Consider the following 23,220-nt stretch of genomic DNA (forward strand, 5'->3'; position numbering starts at 1 on the left):
TCCACCTTTCCCAGCATCCACTCCAGTATTTGTTGTCAGTTCTTTTGTTGATCTTTGTTTTGATTTGCATTTCTTCCATTGCCAGAGAAGATGAATCTCTCTCTCTCTCTCTCTCTCTCTCTCTCTCTCTCTCTCTCTCTCTCTCTGCCTGTCTTTGGATATTTCTTAGTTATTTTTTATTTCTCTCTAGAACTCTGCTCAGATCCCAAACCTATTTTGGAATGGGTCATTTATGTTTTTGACTCTTTTATTTTTATTTTTTTTAGTTCTTAATATATTCCTCATATGAGTCCTCTCTGAAATAGACAGCTGGCAAAAATTCCTTCCCATTGTGTGGACTTCATCACTCAGTTGATTGTTTTATTAGTAGCACAGGTATTTTTTAATTGTATGAAATACCACCTGTCAACTATTAGCCATCAGTTTTGGAATAATGGAGTCCTATTCATAAATTCATTTCCCAATCTATATCATGTAGGGTAGTACCTGTTCCAGTAGTTTCAGTGTTTCAGGTTTTACAGTTAAGCCTATGATCTGTTTGGAGTTAGTTTTTGTATAAAGTAGTAGATCTGGAGGGTCTATGTTTATACCTCTGTAGGTGGACATCTAATTTTCCCAGCACCATTTGCTGAAGATACTTTCTTTTCTTCAGTTTATGTTTTTAGTACTTTGTGGAGTATCAGATGGCTGAAGTCATGTGTACTTATGCTTGTGTCTTTTATTTTTGTTATAGTGATATACATGTCTATTTTTGAGCCACTACCATATTGTTTTTTATTACCATGGCTCTGCGATATATCTTGAGATCTGGAATTGCAATCCTTCCAGCAAAATTATTTTTGCTCAGGATTGTTTTGACTAGCTGGGATCTTCTGTAGTTCCATATGAATTTTAGGTTTTGTTTTTCTATTTTTGAAAAGAATGAGATAGGGATTTTGATTAGTATTACACTGAATCTATAAAGGGATTTTGGTAGAAGGATCATTTTCACAATGTTATTTCTACTAATCCATGATCAGGGAATGTCTTGATTTTCTAGTGTCTTTCTCTCTTTCTTCAGAAGTTTAAAGTTGGGGCTGGAGAGATGGTTCAGTGGTTAAGAGCACCGACTGCTCTTCCAGGGGCCCTGAGTTCAATTCCCAGTAAGCACATGGTAGCTCACAACCATCTGTAATGGGATCAGATGCCCTCTTCTGGTGTGTCTGAAGACAGCAACAGGGCATTCATATAAATAAAATAAATAATTAAAAAAAAAGAAGGTTAAAGTTTTCATTGTAGAGGTGCTTCACTTCCTTGGTTAGGTTTATTCTTTTTTTTTATTGAGGCTTTTGTCAATAGGATTGTGTATATAAAAAAAAGCTATTGATTTTTGCAAGTTGGTTCTGAATCTTGCTATATTAGTGAAATTGTTGACTAGTCCTAGAACTTTTCAGGCAATTTTAGAGGGATGATCTATTATAATATCATGTTATCTTTAAACAGGGATATTTTGACTTATTCTTTTACTACTTGTATCCCTTTTGTTTCATTTTCTCTTGCCTTATTGCCCCAGCTGGTGATTTGAGCACAACATTAAGAAGGAGTGGAGACAGTGGTCAGCCTATCTTGTTCTTGATTTTAGTGGGGTGGCTTCAAGTTCTTATCCATTTAGGATGATGTTGACTATGAATTTCTTCTATATAGCTTTCATTATGTTGAGGTGTGTTCCCTGTAGTCTTACTTTTTCTATTACTTTTATCATGAAGGTATGTTGGATTTTTATCAAAGGGTTTTCCTGCATTTTTTGAAATGATCATTTGAATTTTTTTGTGTGGTTTATTTAATTGATAGACTTTCCTATGTTTCATGCATGTCTGTATTTGCTTTGCAAGTATTTACTGAACATTTTTGAAACTATGTCAATCAAGGATATTATTATCTTACAGTTTTCTTCATGGTTGGCCTTTACCTGGTTTTGGCATTATATTGATATTGTTTTCCTAGAGACTCTGTGAATATATGATGTACGATTGGGCACTTCAGGCTAATATCAGTATGTGCAACTCAGCTGTAAATTTAATTCCTTCTTATAATGTACCATAACATATTCATTGTTTTTGGAAAACTGAGGATGTTATAAATATCTTTAAAATAGCATTATATTGCCTACTTCTGGTAAACAACTCTTAAAGAAGTAAATATATAACTAAAATACATTAGGAAAGCTGTACTAAGCATCTCAAACAAGTATGTTGGCTCATTTTTGTATTTCCAGCACTCAGAAAACTGACACAGGATGCTTGTCATAGATTCCAGGATAGCATACTCCACATAGTGAGTTCCAGGATGGGGAACTAGGGCTACATAGTCTCAAAACACAACAAAAATAATAAGTGCCAGAAGGGGAACTTTTCGCATTACACTTATTTTTTTTCTTTAGTGAAGAGAAAAATTCTATTTGAGAATTAATGAGCAAGTACTAGTGGTTTATGGGATAGCCAATACCGGTGATGCTAGCACCTAGGAGGTAGTGGTAGAGGGATCAGGAACTCCTTGGCTACTGGTAGATGTCAAAGTTAGCTGACACTAAATGAAACTCTGTCTCAAAAAGCAAAACCAGCATCAGCAAAAATATATGGTATTTAAGTTGAAATAAGAAGAAAAGGAAGTATCCAGAAAGGTATAAAGAAAGTAGAAGCTGTCCACATCCAGTCTTTCCTAGGAAGTGGGAAAACTCAGGTGTCAGAAAGTTGCAAGAGTCTGTTAGCTAGACGTTGTAGCTGATACCTACAATTTCAGCACTCAGATGACTGAGGCAGAAAGACTGGCACGAGTTAGAGGCCAGCCTAGGCTACATACTAAGTTCCAGGGCAACTACAATATAAGCTCATATCACAAACAAAGATAAAACATACTAAAAAAATTTAAAGAGCAAATGTGCTGATGAAGGAGTAGATGCAAGAAGTACATCCCCAGTACAATCTATAATGCCAGAGCCCTGAGCCATTAGGCCAAAAAACTAGTCTGTGACCCCCAGGGTGTTCTGTGTTGATCTAATACACTGAAAAATGGAGACAAATGGAAGCAACTAAAACACTGGAGCACCAGAAAACTAATTAATACAGTTGTGGCTTGGGGGAACAGCTAGGCAGTGGGTGGATCTAGACAGAGGCTTTGGCCAGGGAGTCAAGATGATCTCATCTCTGTCGCAAGCATCATCAATCAGGAGGCCTGGCACTAGACAAGCTTCTAGAAGATGAAAAGAAAAAGCAAGCTACAGCCCTTCCCTTTGGGAGCTTTTGTTGGTATCCAGACAACATGCTGCAGTAGGAACAATAGCTTCTCCATTTCCTGAGCATCTGCTGCCCAAGAGAAGCCCAGGGACTCCTTCCTGGGCCTCAGATTTTGCTTCTAGCAATGCTTAGCATCTAGTCAGAGTTGTATCTTAATAAAAAAAAAAACCCTCTAGCTAAGACTCTGTAGCTTTTCCCATCCCCCTAAATCTTTTAGTTTCTGTTTTAATATGTTGTCAGTACAATAGAATTACAAGGTCTTTCATCATTTTTAGGAACTCACTTGATCTTCAATTGTAGAGGACACTGGCTTAAAAGTGTAAACCAGTCCCCCTTCCCTAAGAAAATTCATTAACCTCACTTATCCATAGCTTCCTCGTATATAAAATGGGACCATAAACTGAGCAGGGTGATCCTGTAGTCCTAACCTTTTCCAGACTGAGGCAGATGGCTTACAGTGAGCTTTAAGCTAGTCTTCTGTTCATAGTCAGTTCCTGGGCAACTGGGCTATAATGTGAGAAACCATATCAAAAGAAGATATAATAAAATCTCAAAATTAATGAAGAAATAAAACAAATTGGTGTGATCTTTTTATTGTTTTTCGTTTTGTTTAGAGACAGAGTATCATGTAGCCCAGAGTGGCTTGTAACTCATCATGTGGTCCATTTAGCTTCAAATTTCTGATTTTTCTGCCCCTTCCCAATTGCTGGCTTTATGGGGATGTACCATCACAACCACTCTAGCTATGCTTTTTTTTAGCATTGTTATTTCTAGTTTCTAGATATTTAGTCATTCCATAGATGGGATGTTTTCTCCTCTTTTAAATATTTTGATATGTAATATTAAAGGCTGGACAGCTATAAATCAAATTCATCAGGGTGAACATTTAACTTTCTTGTCATGAGGAGAGGAGAGAAGAGCCAGACCTGCTGGACTTCAAAAGGTAAGCTAAGTTGTCGGGGATGGTATGTATTTGAGGGGGGAACTAGAGGACTAGTACTTCTCCTGCATCATTACAGTGCCAGAACCACATGCTTTAAAGTCACTAGGGAAGTCAGAAACACATGATGAGTTCAATTCAACTGGGGAAGGGAACACTCCATTTTTCTCACCTAGACAGCCACACATGGACTTACAGCTACACAAACATATGGCTGAGCTGAATATAAAACAGTGCTCTGTTGGCATAGTGAGAAGAAAAGGTAAATTTTTCTTTTTTTCCTTCTTTCTTTCTTTCTTTCTTTCTTTCTTTCTTTCTTTCTTTCTTTCTTTCTTTCTTTCTTTCTTCATTTATTTATTTTTTTTTTTTGGTAGATTGGTTTCATAGTGTAGCCCGGATTGGCCTTGGGCTCATGATTCTCCTGCCTTGTTCTCCATAATATCTGGCATTTCAGATATGCAGCACCTTGTCTGATATGCTGGAAAGCCCTCAATGTAAAGTTAGTAATGTTGTTTTTGAATCTGTACATCTTAGCTGAAGACTAGAATGTTTTATAGCTTCAAGGCCAGGGTTCAAGGAATGAGAAAAAGTAAAGGTGATTCATAGAAGAGACCACTGCATCCCGGATCCACATAGTAGAAATATGTAGGAGTTACACAGTAGGCCCTAAAGCACGCATGCAAACAAATATACCAACAAATACTGAGAAGCCCAGGAACCTACGGACAATACACATGATCAAAGATAAACTCTAAGCACTGATGATTTTACCTGCAGTACACACAGCTGTGATCACCATTTTCCATGTGCAAGGTCTTTATGTTTTTTTTTTTAACATACTTCTTATATTTCTAGTCCCAACATTGTTGAAATGGAAGCAGAAGGACCATAAGTTTGAGACCACAATGAAATCCTGTCTACATGTTTTGGCTATCAGAAATGAGATGCCAATTTCAAACCAAATGGGAAACTTTCTCTCTCTCTCTCTCTCTCTCTCTCTCTCTCTCTCTCTCTCTCTCTCTCTCTCTCTCTCTCTCTTTCTCTGGCTAGCTTTCATAGTGCTGATAGGTTACTATGCTATACAGGTTGCCAGGATAGAAAATATATCAGAAGACTTCTGATTGGATTTGAGGACTGTTATTCAGAAATGAATTCATGCATAGCACTGAAATCCTGGTTGAAAGCCTATGGCTGGGAAGGTTGTAGATTCTAGGGTAGAACATCATCTTTCCTATTGTCATTGTCCTAATGGTCACGTTGTCAAATCTGCTTCTAAATAATACATGCAGAGTTGGGCTCTACAAACTTTTACTTAGAGAAGCTTCTTTTTGCAGAGGGCAACAATTAATGTGTCACGGAGAGACTGAGTGGTCATCCCTAAATAAGACAACTTTATCAGTGTTCCACCAAGGCTTAGAGACCATGAAGGAAGCCGGGCGTGGTGGCGCACGCCTGTAATCCCCAGCACTTGGGAGGCAGAGGCAGGCAGATTTCTGAGTTTGAGGCCAGCCTGGTCTACAGAGTGAGTTCCATGACAGCCAGGACCACACAGAGAAACCCTGTCTCAAAAAACAAAAACAAAAACAAAAAAAATGTGAGAGAGCCCATGAAGGAAGCAGTGGCGGAAAGAATGGAAAAAATAGGAAGGGGAAGAGTTCTGTGAGATGCTGTCTTCTGGACATGACATAGTCATTGCAATCATGAAATCACAATAGCTGTAGTTACTTGCACAGGATCAAGCCAGCTAAAATTCCAACACAAATGGTGTCCTTGTTTGGTTCCTGTTGCTGCAGTAAAACACTGCCCAGAAACCATGTGGTGAAGGAAAAGGTTTAGTTCAGCTTATAACTTACAGTCTATCATGAAATCAGGGCAGAAACCTGGAGGCAGCGACTAAACAGAGGCCATGGAGGAATCCTGCTTACTCATTTGCTTATCATGGTTTTCTCTACTACCTTTCTTATACAACCCCATCCAACCTGCCCAGGGACAGTACCACCCCCCATAGGCTGGGCCCATCTCATCAATCATTATTCAAGGAAATATGAAATAAATCATCTCCATTCACTTTTATGTGGATTCTAGTATTGAACTCAGACTGGCAGGCATGCAAGTCAAACACCTTTATTCACTGAGCCATATGGCTGGCCCATTTCATCTAGTTTAGTTTAGTTTAGAGACAAGGTGTCATGTAGTCCAGTCTTATCTCAGTGTAGCCAAGGATGTCCTAGAGTTTCTTTTTTTAATTTAAAATTAAATTGTGTGTGCATGTATGTGTGTGAGTGTGCACTCATGTCAAAATACATGTTCAAGGGCCAAAGAATAGTTTGTGAGAATTAGTTCTTTCCTTCTGACATGTGGGTCCTAGGGATCTAACTAGGGTTGTCAGATTTGGTGGTAAGCACCCTTACCCACTGAGCTATTTTCTTGGTTCCTTTCCAGTTTTCAGTTTCTTCTTCCTCCTCCTCCTCCTCCTCCTCCTCCTCCTCCTCCTCCTCCTCCTCTTCCTCCTCCTCTTCTCATACTTCTTCTAATTCCTTCTTTTCTTTCTCTGTTTTACCCCATTAATTCATCTTATTATATAATTAAGATGCAAATCACATATACCCTAGTCCAATTTTCTATGTAGCTAAGGATAACTTGACCTTTGGGTCCTCCTGGCACCACACTTCATTTTATGCTGTGGCTGGTATGAAACCCAGAGTTTTCTGCATGCTAAGCAAGCATCTTACCAATTGAATACATCTCAACTTCCTTTTAAAGCCTGACTGTATGTGTGTTCTATGTACATGCTGATGCCCTTTGAGGCCCAGAAGGAGTCAGGTCTGGAATTGGAGTTACAGGCTTTTGTGAGGTAACCCACAGGTACTGGGAACTGAACCAGGCTCCTCCAAAAGAACAGCAAATGCTCTTAAACAGCAAACAGTCTCGCCAACTCCCTAGTCTTTTCTTTTATGACAAAATCTTATAACTCAGGTTGACTTGGAACACTCTATTAGCCCAGGATGGCTTCAAGTTCACTACGATCCTCTGGCCTTACTCTTCTAAGTGCTAAGATTATGAGCATGAGTCACTATGTCTGGATTATTTTATGTATTATAGTAAAGGTAATTTGCATTGGGCTTTGGGTGCACACATGTAATTCTGGCACTTGTGAGGCAGAGGCAGTAGGAGCACTGTAAGCTCAAGGCTAGCTTGATCTACACAGTAAATTCCAGATCAATCACAGCTTCCGAAGAATTACAGTATTCTATGGGCTGGAGAAGTGAATCTGAGGTTAAGAATATATAGTGCTCTTCCTGAGGACCTAGGTTTGGTCCCACCATCTACTTCCAGCTTCTCACAACAAGTAATGACACCTTAAAAACAAAGAACAACAAAGGAATACCATGTTTTACTTCTACCTTCCCCTAACCATGGTAATTTATAATTGAGTGTATATATATATAATATATATATATAATATATATATAATACATCAAGAAGTAAAAGCTCTCTATTCTTTAAAAAAGGTTTTATTTTTTAAATTCTCTCTCTCTCTCTCTCTCTCTCTGTGTGTGTGTGTGTGTGTGTGTGGTGCAGAATCTTCAGAAGTCAGGATAAGGCTTTCAATCTCCTGGAACCTTAGTTATAGGTGGTTGTATGCTGCCCAATATATATTCTGGGAACCAAACTCACTGGAAGAACAGTATGAGCTCTTAACCACTGAGCCATCTCTCCAGACTGCTTACTCTTCTCAATACTTCTTCTGTTTCCAGAGATAACTATTGTTATTAGCTTGCTATTTGTCTTTCTTCTTCACTGGAGACTTATAAACATGTATAATTCATAAATGATATCATATCATTATTATTTTTCTTTGACTTAATAAAAGACCCAGAATTCATTTTAGGATTATCTTGTGTTTTTCAAAAGGATGAACAACAACCTGTTGAATTGATACATTATTTTTGTGTTTTACCACTGAGCTACATTTTCAGAATTATAACAATGTCTTTAGAAACATGCTAATGATTGACAGATTTTCTAATTATTACAGTATTGTAGTGAATGACCTTGTAAATGTGCACAACAGTAGAATGTTCCTGTAAAGTATAAGAACAACTAAGCTGGACAGTCTGAGCTTTTTGTTGTTGTTATGAATTGAGAAAGTAGTAAGGAAACAGGAGAATTGGTCTTGTCTCCTACCCGAAGCTGAGGAAGTACAAAGGCGAACTTTGCCTTTAGAAAGCAGCCACACTAACCACTATACCATCACACCACAACTTTTGCTCTTAGAAGACCAAGACACAATGCATGCTGATAAACCTGATGGGCTAAAAATAAGAATAGGTGTCCTTCTGGAATAGAGGGAAAGAAGGAAACCAGCAACAGTGGACCAGACAAAGCCAGCGTGGAGGGGAGGCCTGATGAGTACTGTGAATTGATTGCAGATGCTATAGGAGCTAAGGGGAAGCAGGGAACACGAGGTGGGTGTAGAGACTAGGGGAGGGCTTCATGGAGGTGAGGCCCAGATGGCCCAGGGGCAAGAGGGCACTCACTGCCTGTGGCCAGAGTAGCCTGGCTGAAGGGTAAGGTCTGTGCCGGGGAGCTGGAGGAAGAAAAAGCTAGGAAGGGAAGTGTGTGCATTATGGGGCAGGACACCTGCCAACTCCGAGGACAGGTCAAAGTTGCCATTTCTGAAGGTCACCATGCTAACCACAAGGAGGACCACAAGGGCAGGGCAGTGCAACTTAAGAGGCAAGAAGACCATGGAGGCACCTGTCTTCACAATTCAAACCGGTTGGAAAGGGTGGACCTCAGGGTCTATTGGGAGACATGGGAGGGCGGGAGCTGTAGAAGACAGACACAGAGCAGCAGACTCAACTTGCTGACCAATAGAGATGGTCAAACAGAGGGGTATTAAACAAGATGATACTGTGCACATACAAGACAGTGCTAACAGCAAAACCACTAAGCGACAGAGGGCTGCTAGGGAGAGGGCTGCTAGGGAGGATGAAGGTGAACATACTTCCCAGAACCTGGCCTCTATGAGGTAGCCTGCCCTGTGGGACACACAGCAAGAGGGAGGGAAGGAAGGAAGGAGGGAGGGAGGGGGCACATCCTTCTAGAAGTGTGAAGCACGCATGCTTTGTGGAGGGAACACAAGCCATGCATGCAGACTGGCCACGTGTGGTGTGTCTTTGGGGACAGAGCTGAAATCTACTGACTAGACTGGGAGTCCCTGTTGGCAGGACTCATTTCATATTCCAAGAGGACACTAGTTCAAACTGAATTGATCTCCTGGCTGGGGGAAGATCCTGAAATGTTTACAGCTTTATGTAAAGAAAAGCCAGGAAGAAACCCTCCCCTCCCTGTCCTCCATTAGTGTGATTAATAATAAATATCCCTGGGCACTCGGTGCTGGCAAGATTGGCAAGATGGCTTGTCACTGCTGCTTATTACCCATTGCCATCCCCAGCTTCCAGGCTGCCCATTAGGTGCTGTGGTGAGAGGAGTCATAAAATGAACCCCCTGCCCCCAGTGTGCCTGTCACAGCCTGGGACTGAGGCCTTGCATTTTGGCTGGTAGAAAGAAAGTAGACTTAAACTCACAGGACTCAGGGCCAGCTTCTTATTTTATTATTAAGAAACCATGTGACTTTCCAAAAGGTGCTTTATTTCCCAGACTTTCAGTCTCTTCATTCCTAACACTGAAAAGTCTTTTGTGACATGATGTGAGTCCCCAACACTCACTATATGGTAGGTAACATTTTCTCTGCTGTTACTCATACTCTGTCTTCTTTCTTTCCAAGAAAAGTGTTCCCTGTGACCTTGATTTACATTCGCAGCCAAACTGTGTCATAGGTTATACTTGATCTGCTGGGGTGACAGCTGTATATTCTTTTATAGTACCACCTAGCTTCAGAATGTGCACATGTACACACATCACATCCACCCATCTACTCCCCTTAAATACATGCACAAAGAAAATCTGGGTAACATGTCGAGGAGCTGAGCAAACTACTTAAAAGGGAGGCATCAGAATCCAAGTTGAATGGGAAAGGATGCCATAGGGTGGGGGAAGGTTGAAGCGTGAAGGAAAAGAGGCAGGGAATGGGTGAGATTGAAGCCAGGGAAGGAGACATTGCAATAGTATAAGTGCAAATTTTGGTGTTCAGAACCATGGAACTGTAATAAGTCTTTCCTAGCTAGACTAGCCAGACTGATTCATGCTAAAGTCCACCACAAGATTTCTTGCTGATCCTGGAGCTCACTAAGTCTCTCCATGGCTGGCTGGCCAAAAAACTCCTTGGATCTACTTGTCTCTGCCCCATCCTTATCTTCATATACTTCCTTGCCAGTCTTTTAGGTGGATGGTGGCATTCAAAGTCAAGTCCTCATGCTTATTGTATAATAATTTTACCAATGGACCCAGCTCTCCAGCCCTTAAATCTCCTTGTTAGATCTCCTGTCCCTTCACTGTGATGTCTTTCTTGGACACTGGATTTCTAATGTTCCTGCACTTCCTCTGCTCCTAGTGGCCCTACCTTGCTTTACTGTTTAATAACACACTTGCCTAACGTTCCTTGAATGTTAGGAATTTAGCACATCTAAAAATCCCAAATCTCTACATGCTCCCTTTTCCACCCTGGGGAGCCAATCTACGTGTGGTTGTCCAGACTTTATTTCCATGTCTTTTTCTCCACACAGACTAGCATAAACCACGTCATTTCTAAACTTAATTGTAAGGATTAATTTGGGCCTAGCAAGATTGGTATAATTCTCAGATTACATACGACCACAAGAAGAGGTTGACTGGGGGATAGGAAAGAACTATTGATCATGTAAACATGGAAGGTATACAAAGAAGTAGGAAACTAAGATGAATGCCCCGTCTGTAGTGAAGAACAGCAAAACACCACAGCTGTCTCTGCTTTGCATTGAAGAGAGAAAGACTATTTCAAGTCTAACATCCCAATAATGTCCAGTTGTTTGACCACAGTAACCATTGCTACTTTAAGCAGCTTCTGTGTGGTGAAGTGGGAAGGGAAGGTGGGGCATTAATTCATTGGCTCTTCCCCTGCCCGGCCCTGATTTTAACTATTTTTTTTTTTTTTTTGTATTTTTACTGTTTGAAATCTCTCATTCCCCAGGTCTAATCCTACCCAGCTCCCTCAGACTCTTTTCAACTACTTCCTTCACTCTTCTGCCTTCTCCCACCCTATGGCATCTTTTCTTCTCCACTTATGCATTCCGATGCCTCCCTTAGCTTTTTAGTAGTTTGCCCAGCTCCTTAACATGCTACCCAGCTTTTCTTTGTGCATGTGTCTGCAGGGAATAAATGGGAGGGTGTGGCATGGCTGGGGATGTGCACATACACACGGGGGTTAGGGAATTACATACTGGGGATTTCCACGTTCCAGAAAGCTGAACTAGTCTGCAGTGGCCTTATTCTAGGTATTTATTTTAGTGTCAAGATCTTTTAGGCTCTAGGTGAACAGGAATGAAGAAATCGGTGAGTTTCCTAAACTTTGGGGGGCTGAATAGGGTGGAGGGTCCACTGGCCACAGCAGTATCAAGGAATGTGATTGGCTACCATTTCTACTACTGCTATTGAAGTCTTCTGAAAGGTGCTACTCTTCCTTGGGGCAAATACTTGGGTTTTGTCAGAGAATGTTCTTTTTTCCCCCCTACCACCTATTGATGAACTGTGGTATCAGTGACAGAAATGGAGGCATGTCAGCTTATGAGTGTAAATGCAAGACTTTATGCAACCTTTATGTTTCCTTTTTTCTTCCTGAGCAGGCTACTTCTTTCTCCTCTTTTAATAATGTTTCAGTGGGAAAGGACCTTGGAAACCCTGTAGTTTGGTCATTGTTAAGGAAGGGGAAACTCAATACCAGAGAGGGGAAGGGACTTACCCAAGAAAGTGCAGAGGATACAGGGTGGGTGTTCTGGTCACCCCTTTCAGATATCCTTTCCACTATTCTGTCTTTGATTTTCCATCACTGAGGTTTATGGTAATTTACCTCATGAAAGACACACAATCCTCTGGCAGTGGAGCACGCTTGTAATCCAAGCACTCTGGGAGGCAGAGGAAGGCGGATTTCTGAGTTCGAGGCCAGCCTAGTCTACAGAGTGAGTTCCAGGACAGCCATGGCTATACAGAGAAACCCTGTCTTGAAAACAACCCCCCTCAAAAAAAAAAAAAACAGAAAAAAAAAGAAAGACACACAATCCATGCTCCTGCACAGATACCAGAACTGGAGGCTGGAGGGCATATCTTACCTGAGGGACTTATACTCATTCCAAAAAGTGAATGTGAGACTGATATTGGGGTGTATGTATGGATTATATATATATACCCATAAGGTGGCAGGTGGCAGGAGGATTGGGAGTCCAAGTCAACTGGCTGCTGCTAGTACTTAAAGTGAATGTAAAGAAATGGTGTCAGACATTTGCAATCTAGTTGAGGTAATAGTAGTTCAAGACAAACCTAAACTAAATAATGAGTTTAAAACTAGCACTGGTGACAAACAGACCAAACAAAACCAAAAGGTTGGGGAAGGGCTAAGGAAAAGACCAGGACACTGATGTAAGGAGAGTTGAGACTGGGAATTGGAGGATAGAAAGTGAACATAGAAGATAGATATTTGGAAAGGGTCTCACTTCTAGAGAAAATGAGAAAAAATACAAGATCGGAGGAAATGTGAAGGGTTTAATGAGTCCTATAGAAGGGAATGAACTGTTGAGGAGGAGCTGAAGTTTAGTCCAAAAGTTTCCTAAGGAGTAGCAGAACTCTCAGGAGTTGCTGTGGACAGCAGAGGATTTGTTGTGGTTCCAGGGAGTTTAGGCGTGGCATGATTGGAAGTCACAGAGGAGAAAGAGGAGTTCAAATGTCCACAAGCTGGAACTTTCTAACCAACAAAGCTTCCTAGAGAGGGAACCGGGCAGCTCTACTAAGCAACAAGGTTCCCAACAGTGGTAACTCTTGGTTCAGGGCTGAAGAAGCATCTGCTAGGGTGTGGCCCCCAGTCAAGCTCCGGCTCAGACTGGGGGCGGAGTCAGATGGTCGAAACTTGGAGGGAGGGGTAGTGAAGAAAGGTGGGAGGGGGCAGAGTGGGCACAAGTGGGGAGTGGGAGTCCTTGGGGAGTTTTGGCCCTGGGCCTTGCCCCCCACGTGGCCAGAGTAGCCTCTCGGGGCTGGGCTGGGCTGGGCGGGGCGAGGGCCGAAGCCGCGGGCTGGCTGGCGGGAGGGCGGGGAGAGGCGCGGAAGCCGGGCCACATAAAGGAGCGAGCAATGCAACGGGGGCGGCTCTTTCCTGGGTGGGGTTTGTAAAGTCGCGGCCCGTTAGCAGGAAGCGGAGCAGTCGCCCAGCGCTAGTGTGGGACCCAATCTGAGCACCCGGTTCTCAGGAGTCCTTGCCGAAGTGTACTGCGCGCTCAGAGCAGCCCGACAGTTTCCAGCCAAACTTCACCAACTCCTCTGCCCTTGCCGCCACCATGCCGAAGACGGTGAGTGCGGAGGACTTGCTCGGTCGGCCCTGGGGGCTCCAGTTTGACCTTTTCCACTCTATGGCTTCGGGCTTGTTCGGTCACAGGCCTCCCGGGGATGCTGGGCTGTCCCTTAAGGCCCTAGGAAGGAAAAGATAGTGGAGCCCTAATTTGAGCGCTCTAGGAGGTGATGGGGTGTACAGACTAGAAATGTGGTTAAGGAGGAGCCAGTCTTCCTTGGGTTCCAGTTCCCCGCCTTTGGGATGAGGCAGTGGAAACTCTTTGAGGGACTGGACAAATCCCCTATTCTAAAGGGTCTTTTGGGCACTGGGAAAATGACTTTACTTTTGAGAACATTTCCCCGGCTCAGGAATTGGCGCCTTTCTGGAGCAAGGCTATCACAGTCTCAGAAGAGCCCCATGGTTACAGAGAAGCAGGGAGGAGAGAGGAAGTTGCTCAGGGCGGATCCCGCACACCCATCCACCTTTCCCATAACCGCCCCTCCGCTACCCCACTTCTGCTCTGTCCCCTTCCAACGCTTCTCAGCTCCAACTGTTTTCCCCGGGGAAATGAGGAAGACGTAGAGGGGCTCATCAACTGGGTGACTCTATCCAGAGGTACAAACACTTGATTAGGCACACGTCTGTGGAGGGGCCCACTCAACCTACTGGAAGACGGGCCAGGTTTCTCTTCCTCTATTAAATCCTGTCAGATATAGCGCCTCTCTAGCCCCTTAGGACCGTTTTGTGAGGTATAGGTTTTCTTCTGTGGGGGCCACACCTATCTAGTGTGGTGGTTGATTTGAGATCTGGTCTCCACCCCACTGGCTGTTGCTAGCAGAAGCCTCCAGGGAGTGAGGCCTAGGGGGGCCGGATGCCCAGTAGGGAGGGGTGGGGGAGGGGTATGTGCTTGACTAATGAGCTCTGCTTGCTTTTGTGCAAGTCACGCCAGGTCCTTGCTCATGAAGGCCCAATGACCACTGTGAATTGAGTTTCTTAGGTAAAGGGGCTTGCTTGGCTCCTAGGTTGTATGTTGCTGGCCTACCCATCTCTCTAGTACTGCCTGAGCCTGGTACAACTGAGATAGTGACTAGGATGCTTGAGAAGGGGTGAGAGCGCTGGGACGAGAGTGAAAAGATTCAGGGAGGTCTTTGTGTCTCTATTGAGGTTTCCTTGCCACCCTTACTATATTCCAGCTACACTGCGGAATCGACCTTGCCTTCTGAGAACTCTGTTCTTAAGAAACACCAAGGTTTCTTTTTGTTTTTTGTTTTATATATATTTTGAGACAGTCTCTTGGTCTTATATAAAATTATACTTTGTGAAAGTATATGCACATGTGAAACTATACTTTGTTCCCTCCTCCACTACCCTCCTGTTGTGTTTTTCACCCCAAGACCTCTGGCAGGTTTCCTTCCGCCCTTCAGTGTCTTCCCTTCTGTGTTCTTATCACATGTATTCTGCTGTGGGGCATTTTGGTTGGGCAGGATCTCACTCTGTAACCTGGACTGGCATGGGACTTCCCATGTAATGTAGGTGGCTTTCAGATTTTTGCCACTTTTCCCGCCTCAGCCTCCACAGTGCTGAGATTACAGGCTTGAACCATCTCACTTGGCTTGTTAATTTGTTTTGATAAGAGAGTTTGATTTTAGCCAAGGCTGGTTTGCACTCACTTTGTAGCCTGACTTAGACTTAAAAACTCTTTTGGAAATAGTGTTTGTCAAGTGCAGGGAGTACTCGGCTTCCACTCCTTCTTTGCCATGTACTTAACCTTTTCTAAAATATGAAAGATACAGAATGGTAGTGTAAAATCAAATTTCTTCGTTTGTGTTAGAGATGGTCAGTGTAACTGTTAAAGCCGCTTTCTCCTAGCTGGGGCAGCCTACTTTAAATTTGTTGAAATACACCTTTTTTGGACTGTTTCTGATTGCTAGTTCCCAAAGTCTGGTCTTTGGTCTTTTTCGAGACAAGGTCCTCCTAGCCAGCTCAACCCAGGCCTCTGAGTGCTAGGATCACTGGCTCTCATATGACCAGCCTGCCTGTCCCTTTTGGAGAGAAGAGAATTTCACTCTCATATGTCTTTCCTGGTACTGAAGAGGTTGCCCAACAAGGTACTGTAACAGGTTCTGGTGTCAGTGTCCACATGACCACTTACAACTGTCTGTAACGCACATTCCAGGGGATCTGACTCCCTCTTTCAGTGTCAATCATGCACAATTGTGGTCCACATACATGCTGTCAAAACAGTCATGAATATAAAATAAAAGTAAAAAAAAAAAAACTTTTTTTTGAGAAGGTCTTTCCCTTTCAAATCCATCTTTATCTTTTTTTTCTTTTAAATTTCAAAAATTTAGGAGATTCACTTGGATTCCCTAAAAAAGAGATTGTTAATTTTGAGTTTTTAGCTTAAAACTTTATGATTTATTATGTGTTACAATTATTTATTTACTTAACTGGTTTGATGAAACGGGGTCTCATATATCCTAGGCTAGGCTTGCATTTCTAATCCTCTTGCTTCCACAACCTAAATGCTAGGATTTGTTGTCATGCTATCAAGTCCAGCTCTTCCCATTGTTTAGATTGAAACTGGTGATGGAGGACAGACAAACCATGAGTGATGTAGCGAACCAACAGGAAAGCCACAACTTGGGTCTAGGTCTTTGGGGGTGGAGGGAGTCAGTCTTGGAAAACCTGTTTGGTTTACTGGGATTTAGCAAGTCAGGGGGAAAAGTGGGCAGTACCATCCGCGATAGACACTGAGCCCAGCTCCTTGAAGTGTTTGAAAACTTCTGGGTCCACATTCAGCTAAACTTTAACAGGGGCTGTATGAACTGTTGGTTTTCCTGCCATTCCTAGCATTGCTTGAGCCACTGAAGTGGCACTAAAGTGGTACTTGGCGAATAGGGGGCAGAATTTCAGGCTTCTAACCCTTGAACCAGCCCTGCCTGCAGACTTGAGGGTGAGGCAAGGAATGAAGGTTGTGTGGGAGGCTTCTGCCTCTGTCTGCTGCCCCACCACCGTCATCTCTCTCTCTTTTTGGAAACAATTTCTTGCTGTGTAGCCCTTAGGGCCCTATTTTTTTTTAAAAACACCTCAAAGCAATCCTCTTGACTCTGCTTCAGAATTTCTGGAATTACAGGTGTGAACTATCACCTGAGGGTGCTTTGTTTTGTTTTGTTTGTTTTGAGACACAGTCACGCTGTGCAGCCCAAATTGGCCTTGATTCCAGGCAATCCTATTTCTGCCTCTCTGGAATTATAAAGCCTGCACACGCACACAAACACGCCCACACGCAGAGGCACGTGCACGCACGAGTAGACATCAAAGGGCAAGTTTCAGGAGTCAGTTCTCTTCACTGTGGCATCTGGGAATAAAGTGGCCAGCTTTGGCTGCTAAGTGGGTTACTCTGTGAGCCATCTTGGACGTCACTTGATTTGTCGTTTGTGACTGAGTCTCATGTTGCCCACTTTGGATTAGAAGTAGATATATAGGCAAGGATGACCTTGAACTCTATATCTTTTCACCTCAGCCTCCCTCATAGTAGGATAACAGATGAGTGTTACACTGTCTAGCATTTCTCCACTCTTGACTTTGCAATCTGCTGAACCCTTTGTGAGAGTGTAGATAGTAGAGAACCGAACAGGCACCATCTTGAGGATTTCATTTACACTTATTCATGGAAAATCTCTTGCACAGAGAGGGAAACGTCAAGGCACGAAATAGACTCTACTTTCATCTTGGGGGGAAGGTTGCTCTGTCAGTCAGTGATGGGGTGGTCTTGACTATTGCATTATTCTCTAAGTGCCTGTAATGGCTACCTGTAAGGGAAGTGTTGCCAGGCAACATGAGTGTAGCTCATGCCTGTAATTGTAGCACTTGTTAGGATAGAAGATTGTAGTGAGTTTGAGGCCAGCTTGAACTAGAGTGAGGCCATCTGAACCGTGCCCCCCCCAAAAAAACCTAACAGTAACCCCCCCCCAAAAAAAAAAAGATGGTGCCTTTTTTTGGGTCTGTTTCTATAATCCAACTGCCTTTTTAGATTGTAGAAATGGAAGGGACATTTAGAGGTCATTTAGTCTTTACCCATGCTTCCAAATCTAATTCTCTATGGATGAGAAGTGATGACAGCTACAATTATTCTGAACTCTGTTCTAATAGTGTTGCTTAGCAACCATCTTTCTTAGGTTCTATTGTATATTCCTGGGAGTCCACCCCTACCCCCACTGGAATTTCTAGGCTCAGAGTCCCTCGAGGGGGAGATCTGGCTTCCAGCAGTACTATCAGGGTTGGGCTTTTAATGACTACACAGGCTCTGATCTTCGAAGATAGATCCTGACTCTCTCTGATCTTTGAAAGATAGAACTGAGTTTATCATGTGCTTCTTTCTTAACTTCTAATCTTTTCTGCTACCCCACCTCATTCTTCTGTCCCTAAAGAGGGAAAACAAGCAAATGAATAGTACAAAGGTGGTCTTCCTTGGGGCTGTCCATTGGTCAGGTCATGATGAGGATGGTTTTTCATAATTGACTGGCTTTGCTGTTCATCCCTTTTATTTCATGCTTGATAGAGCTGAAAAACTTTGCAGTTCCAGGTTCTAATTTGTGATAGAAGATCTCTTAGTTTAGAAGGTTAGCTCAGCATTACATGAACGTGGATGGTGGGTGTTGGAAAATAGAAAGTAAAACTCAACTTAGAATATTTGTTCTCATTCTATAGAAAGAGATGAGATGCTCTTTGATTTTTTAAAGATTTATTATGTGTTATTTATATTTGAACAAACAAAAAAAATTCCTTGAAGTATGGCAGTGGTGACACACATCTTTAATCCCAGTGTTCTAGATGCAAAGACAGGCTGATCTCTGTGAGTTTGAGGGCAGCCTGGTCTACGGAATTAGTTCTAGGACAGTCAGGGCTATATAGAGGAACTCTGTCTCAAACAGAACAACCAACCAACAAACCAACAATTTCCTTGAAAGTGTTCCTAGGACCTTTAAAGGAGTTCTATGAATGTATAGATAACTGCCAATAGCTGAAATTCTAAATCTTCCCAGAGTGTATAAAATTAAACAGATATCCTACTAAATTTTGTTTTTGGTTTATGAAACCTAAAGTTTTAGTTGGTCTAGATTGGCCTAGAATGCATAGCTAGATAATGGCCTAGATAACCTCCTGACTCAGCCTCCTAAGAATATCTTAAGTTGTCATATTAAGCAGAAGACTGGGGAAATTCTACATGTCTCAATTTCCTTAGCATTTTGTTAAATCTACAAATGTATACAACTGAGTTAGGGTAAATTAATTTTGTTCATCAAATTTTTACAGCAGCAAAATTTAATAAAAATAAAGGAAATAAAATTCTAACTGACGAAGAAAATCTAGGCATGGTGGTATAGGCCTACAATCCCAGTACTTGAGGAGTCGAGTTAGGGCAATCAGGAGTTTAGGGTTATTCCCTACCAAATAATGAGTTTGTGTTCAGTTTGGGCTACACGTCTTACAAAATAGCAGAAAGGCTATCCAAATAAAGCAGGCCATTAGCTAATTCCTTTATGTCTGCTCAGTATTTCTTCAAATTTGTCACAAGGGACCTGGGCCAGTAATAGGTAAACTTTTGGGACCCTTCTAATACTGATATTCTTGACAGCCTTGGTGGCACAGTGGTATATAGTCTTGGATATCTTTTTTCATATGCATTCTTTCATTCTTTACAATGTGAGCACATTTGATGTGCTAGAGGATACTTGACATACAGAGTTTACACAGAGCTTGCCCAAAGGTACTTATCTTGTTTTTCTATATTTTTGCAGTATTGTTTATTGAGTACCAGTTTAGAATGTAGAGTTTCCAGTTCATTGCATTAGATCTTGCCAATAATACTGACACGGGGACTCTTGGCTCTTTATTTCTCTATTGAGTTTTGAGCTTTGGGTTGTTTTTTGTGTTTTTTTATTATATCCCGTTTGAAGCCTCCCTCCTAGTCCCACCCCAATACCCTTCCTCCATTACCCCGTCTCCTTTCCAGAGAAGGGGAAGCCATTCTTGGGTACTACCCCCACCCTGGGATATCAAGTCAAAGCAGGAGTAGGTACATCTGTTCTGTATATTTTTTTTTAACTGAGGAAAGAAAGAAACTAAGTGAAACTACATTATGAAGGTGCTAAGTTTATCGAAGAGCTCTCGGCAAACAGGAAAAGCTTAATAAGAGTTGGGTGTATGATTAATAAAAATAAGATTAAATATTCATGACATTAAAAAGAAGAGTTGGGTGTAGTGGGTTATGCCTGTAATTCCAGCACTCTGAGACTGAGGCAGGAAGATGTTGTGAGGTTGAGGTCAGTCTAGGCTACACAGTGAATTCAATGTCAGTCTGAATAACATGACAAAACCCTGTCTTCACAAACAAAGAAATAATACCTTTGTCGCTTTCTCTTTCTCTGTTCTCACATTGTATAGTGCTTGCTAACAGCATCATATAGATTTCTTCTAGTTTTGCTGAAAAGTTAGGGAGATACTAGGTTCCTTTTGGTGGAGGAGAGAAAGCTCTTAAGACAGAGAAGGATGACCCTATTGCTTTTGTCTCCAACTGTTGGGATTATAGGCATGTACCATCATATCTAGCTGGAAGTTATAAAGAACTATCTCTAATTTATTTCTAAATAAATTAGTTGAGTAGCTAGATATATTGGTAGGTATTAAAAAGGTGGTGAAGATAAACAAATCTTGTAAGGTGTGTGCGACCAGTGAACGGAGGACTAGGTACTGTGGGGTATAGCATTTTAAAAAGGCATCCACACTTAGAGAGCATCCCAGAGCTTCCTCAGCCTCAAGATTTGATTTAGCTAATTGTTTTTGGATAGGCAGGGTTTCTCACAGGAGTATACTGAGCTACAGAATATCTGAACTGGCCGAAGAAGTTTGGCCTTCATGTTTTAGATGAGCACACTGAATCCCACAATAAGGAAGAAATTTCAGTGAGCTAACAATAGTGCCAGGGCATCTTGCCTGAGGCCGGTATTAAGAGAGGATGTTCAGTGTTTTCTGACTCAGCTGGGGGTGACTTGACCATCCTGTTAGTGATTGTACAGCAATCCCCAGGGAGTTTTAAAGATGGAGATGGTTCAAGTCTTGGACATTTCTTTGGAACTCTGTAGTACTTCCTAGATGTTTTTTCTTGACTGTGAAAGGTGGTAGAAGACAGATGGTTGAAGGGACATAGGGAGAGGATATTTAGCCATTTTCCTTCTTGAGGCGAGGCCTTACTTTTCCTAAGAGCCATATTTTTCTTAGCAACAGGATTTCTAGCCCAGGTTGAACTTGACATAGTTATGTAGCTAAGGATGGCCTCATGCTTTCATGTGCCCTTCAACTGCTGGAAATACAGCTGATCACTACCATGACTGAATTTTTTGAATCCTTCAAAATTATTTTTGTACTGTACATCTTTGTATGTACATGTGTTGGTGTGCATCCATCCACAGTGGCATTGCCTATGGCATGTATGGAGGACAGAGGACAACTTGCAAGAGTCAGTTCTCTCCTTCCACCATGTTGAATTCAGGTCCATCAGGAATAGTGGCCAGTCCCTTTACCTGCTGAGCCATCTCTATGTCCTTGTTTTTTGCTTTGAAACAGATATAGCTCAGGATGGCCTTGAACTTGCAGTGTTCTACCTCTGTCTCCTAAGTGTTGGGAATACAAACTTGACCTCCATGCCTATCAAGGTCTGACTTCTTTGAATTCAAGAGATTCTGTCTGTTGTGTTAGAACACTATGGTAGGACATTATGGTTAGAAGAACACTTGCCTTTCTAATTTAAGGATAATATTTGATGCTGCAGCAACCATTTTAATATAGTTCAGAGTCAACTGATCTCAACCATCAACTCTAGATACTTTGCTAGTGGGTCAAGTCTTGGGTTGTTAGTGGGGGGGGCTTTTCAGATTTACATAGAAAGTGTATAGTATTAAAAGATACAGACTCCAGAATTAGATTGCTTGGGATCAAATTTTAAACACTCACCTATGTGACCAATGAGTTGTTTGAAACATGCACAAGGCCCTGGGTTGAATCTCCAGAACTAAAAGAAAAAGGAGCTAAGTAATTTACCCAAGGCATAACTTGTTAATCCCACCACTGCATTTTGAATCCAAACTATCTAGTTCTAGAGTCTATTAATTTCCCATCTCTGCCCCCTTCTCCTTATCCCCTGTCTCCAGTCCCTCACATCTGCTTTGTTGTTGTTATTTGTTTGTTTTTTGTTTCTGGTTTTGTTTTCTTGACAGTCTTCTTATGTAGAATAGGCTGGCCTTGAACTTGCAACCATCCTTCTGCCTGTTTCCTGAGTGCTACCATTCATGCCTGGAATTTTTTTTTTTTTTTTTTTTGGATTGGAGTTATATCAGGTAGCTCAAGCTCATCTCTGAACTCTGGTCTCAAGTGGTTCTCTTCTGTTTTGGCCTTCTGAATAGCTAAAACCATAGGTATGGAACAGATATGCCTCAGTAGGTTACTTCTGAGCCTTCTTTTCCTCAACTGTAATTTAAAGATAACTGCTTCCTAGGCTTGTGCCGACTGAGATGATTTATAGAAAGTGCTTATAACTGTGTCAAGCAACTAGTAGTACCATATAAATGTAACACCAATTATTATTAATATGTTCAACCATCTATTAGGAACTCCATTTTCATAATTTATTGATTATTACTATTACTGTAAATTACTATAAACACAATGAATAGAGAATGCAATTCATGACTTTAACATTTTCCCATTTAATTGGAGATTTAGGGCTAACTCAATCTTAGAAAAAGTTTGAGAAAAATATATTGTATTTTCTATAGATTTTAATATGGAGTTTACTAGGACATTAATGGGGTCTTAAAGAGGTACATACTTGGGGCCCGTGGCCATTCTGGGTGGGAAAATGATAGAATTTTTATATAAAGGTGTAAACTAGGAAGTTTTAGATCAGTATGCCTTTTAAATTGTTCTTGCTTCATTGGTAAACCTTCTGAATGGTCTGTGAAGGATATTATAACTTAAGGTTTCTGAAACCAGGAGGATTAATTCTTGTAAAGTCTTTTTTTTTCTTTTTTTGGGTTTTTATTTTTTTATTTTTTTATTTTTTTTTATTTTTTATTTATTTATTTATTTTTTTTTAGGATTTGGTTTTTCCGAGACAGGGTTTCTCTGTGTAGCCCTGGTTGTCCTGGAACTCACTCTGTAGACCAGGCTGGCCTCGAACTCAGAGATCTGCCTGCCTCTGCCTCCCAGAGTGCTGGGATTACAGGCATGCGTCACCACCGCCCAAATGTTTGACTCACAGCAGTGCAAAGCTGCAGATTTCTTTCTTTTTTTTGTTTGTTTTTTGTTTTTTTAATTCTTGTAAAATCTTCTTGTTCTTGCCCAAGTAGGTTTTTAAATGGCTTCAGGAGATGGTTCAGTGGGTGAAGTGGGGACCTGGGTGTGGATTCCCAGAACCCATGTTAAGGGTACATCTGCAGTTCTTGAGCTCCTACTGCAAGATGGGCGAG

General features: G+C 41.7%; 1 protein-coding gene across 1 annotated transcript in view; it reads left to right on the forward strand.

Moving 5' to 3' along the window:
• Positions 1-13,505: 13,505 nt before the first annotated feature.
• The window catches only part of Msn (moesin), a 72,434-nt gene continuing 62,719 nt past the window's right edge, over positions 13,506-23,220 (forward strand). The window contains exon 1 of the mRNA XM_052170440.1: positions 13,506-13,709. Coding sequence (XP_052026400.1) covers positions 13,698-13,709 — 12 coding nt within the window. The 5' untranslated portion in view covers positions 13,506-13,697. The remainder of the gene's footprint in view (positions 13,710-23,220) is intronic.

Source organism: Apodemus sylvaticus, chromosome X, assembly GCF_947179515.1.
Source record: "Apodemus sylvaticus chromosome X, mApoSyl1.1, whole genome shotgun sequence".
Lineage (NCBI taxonomy): Eukaryota > Metazoa > Chordata > Mammalia > Rodentia > Muridae > Apodemus > Apodemus sylvaticus.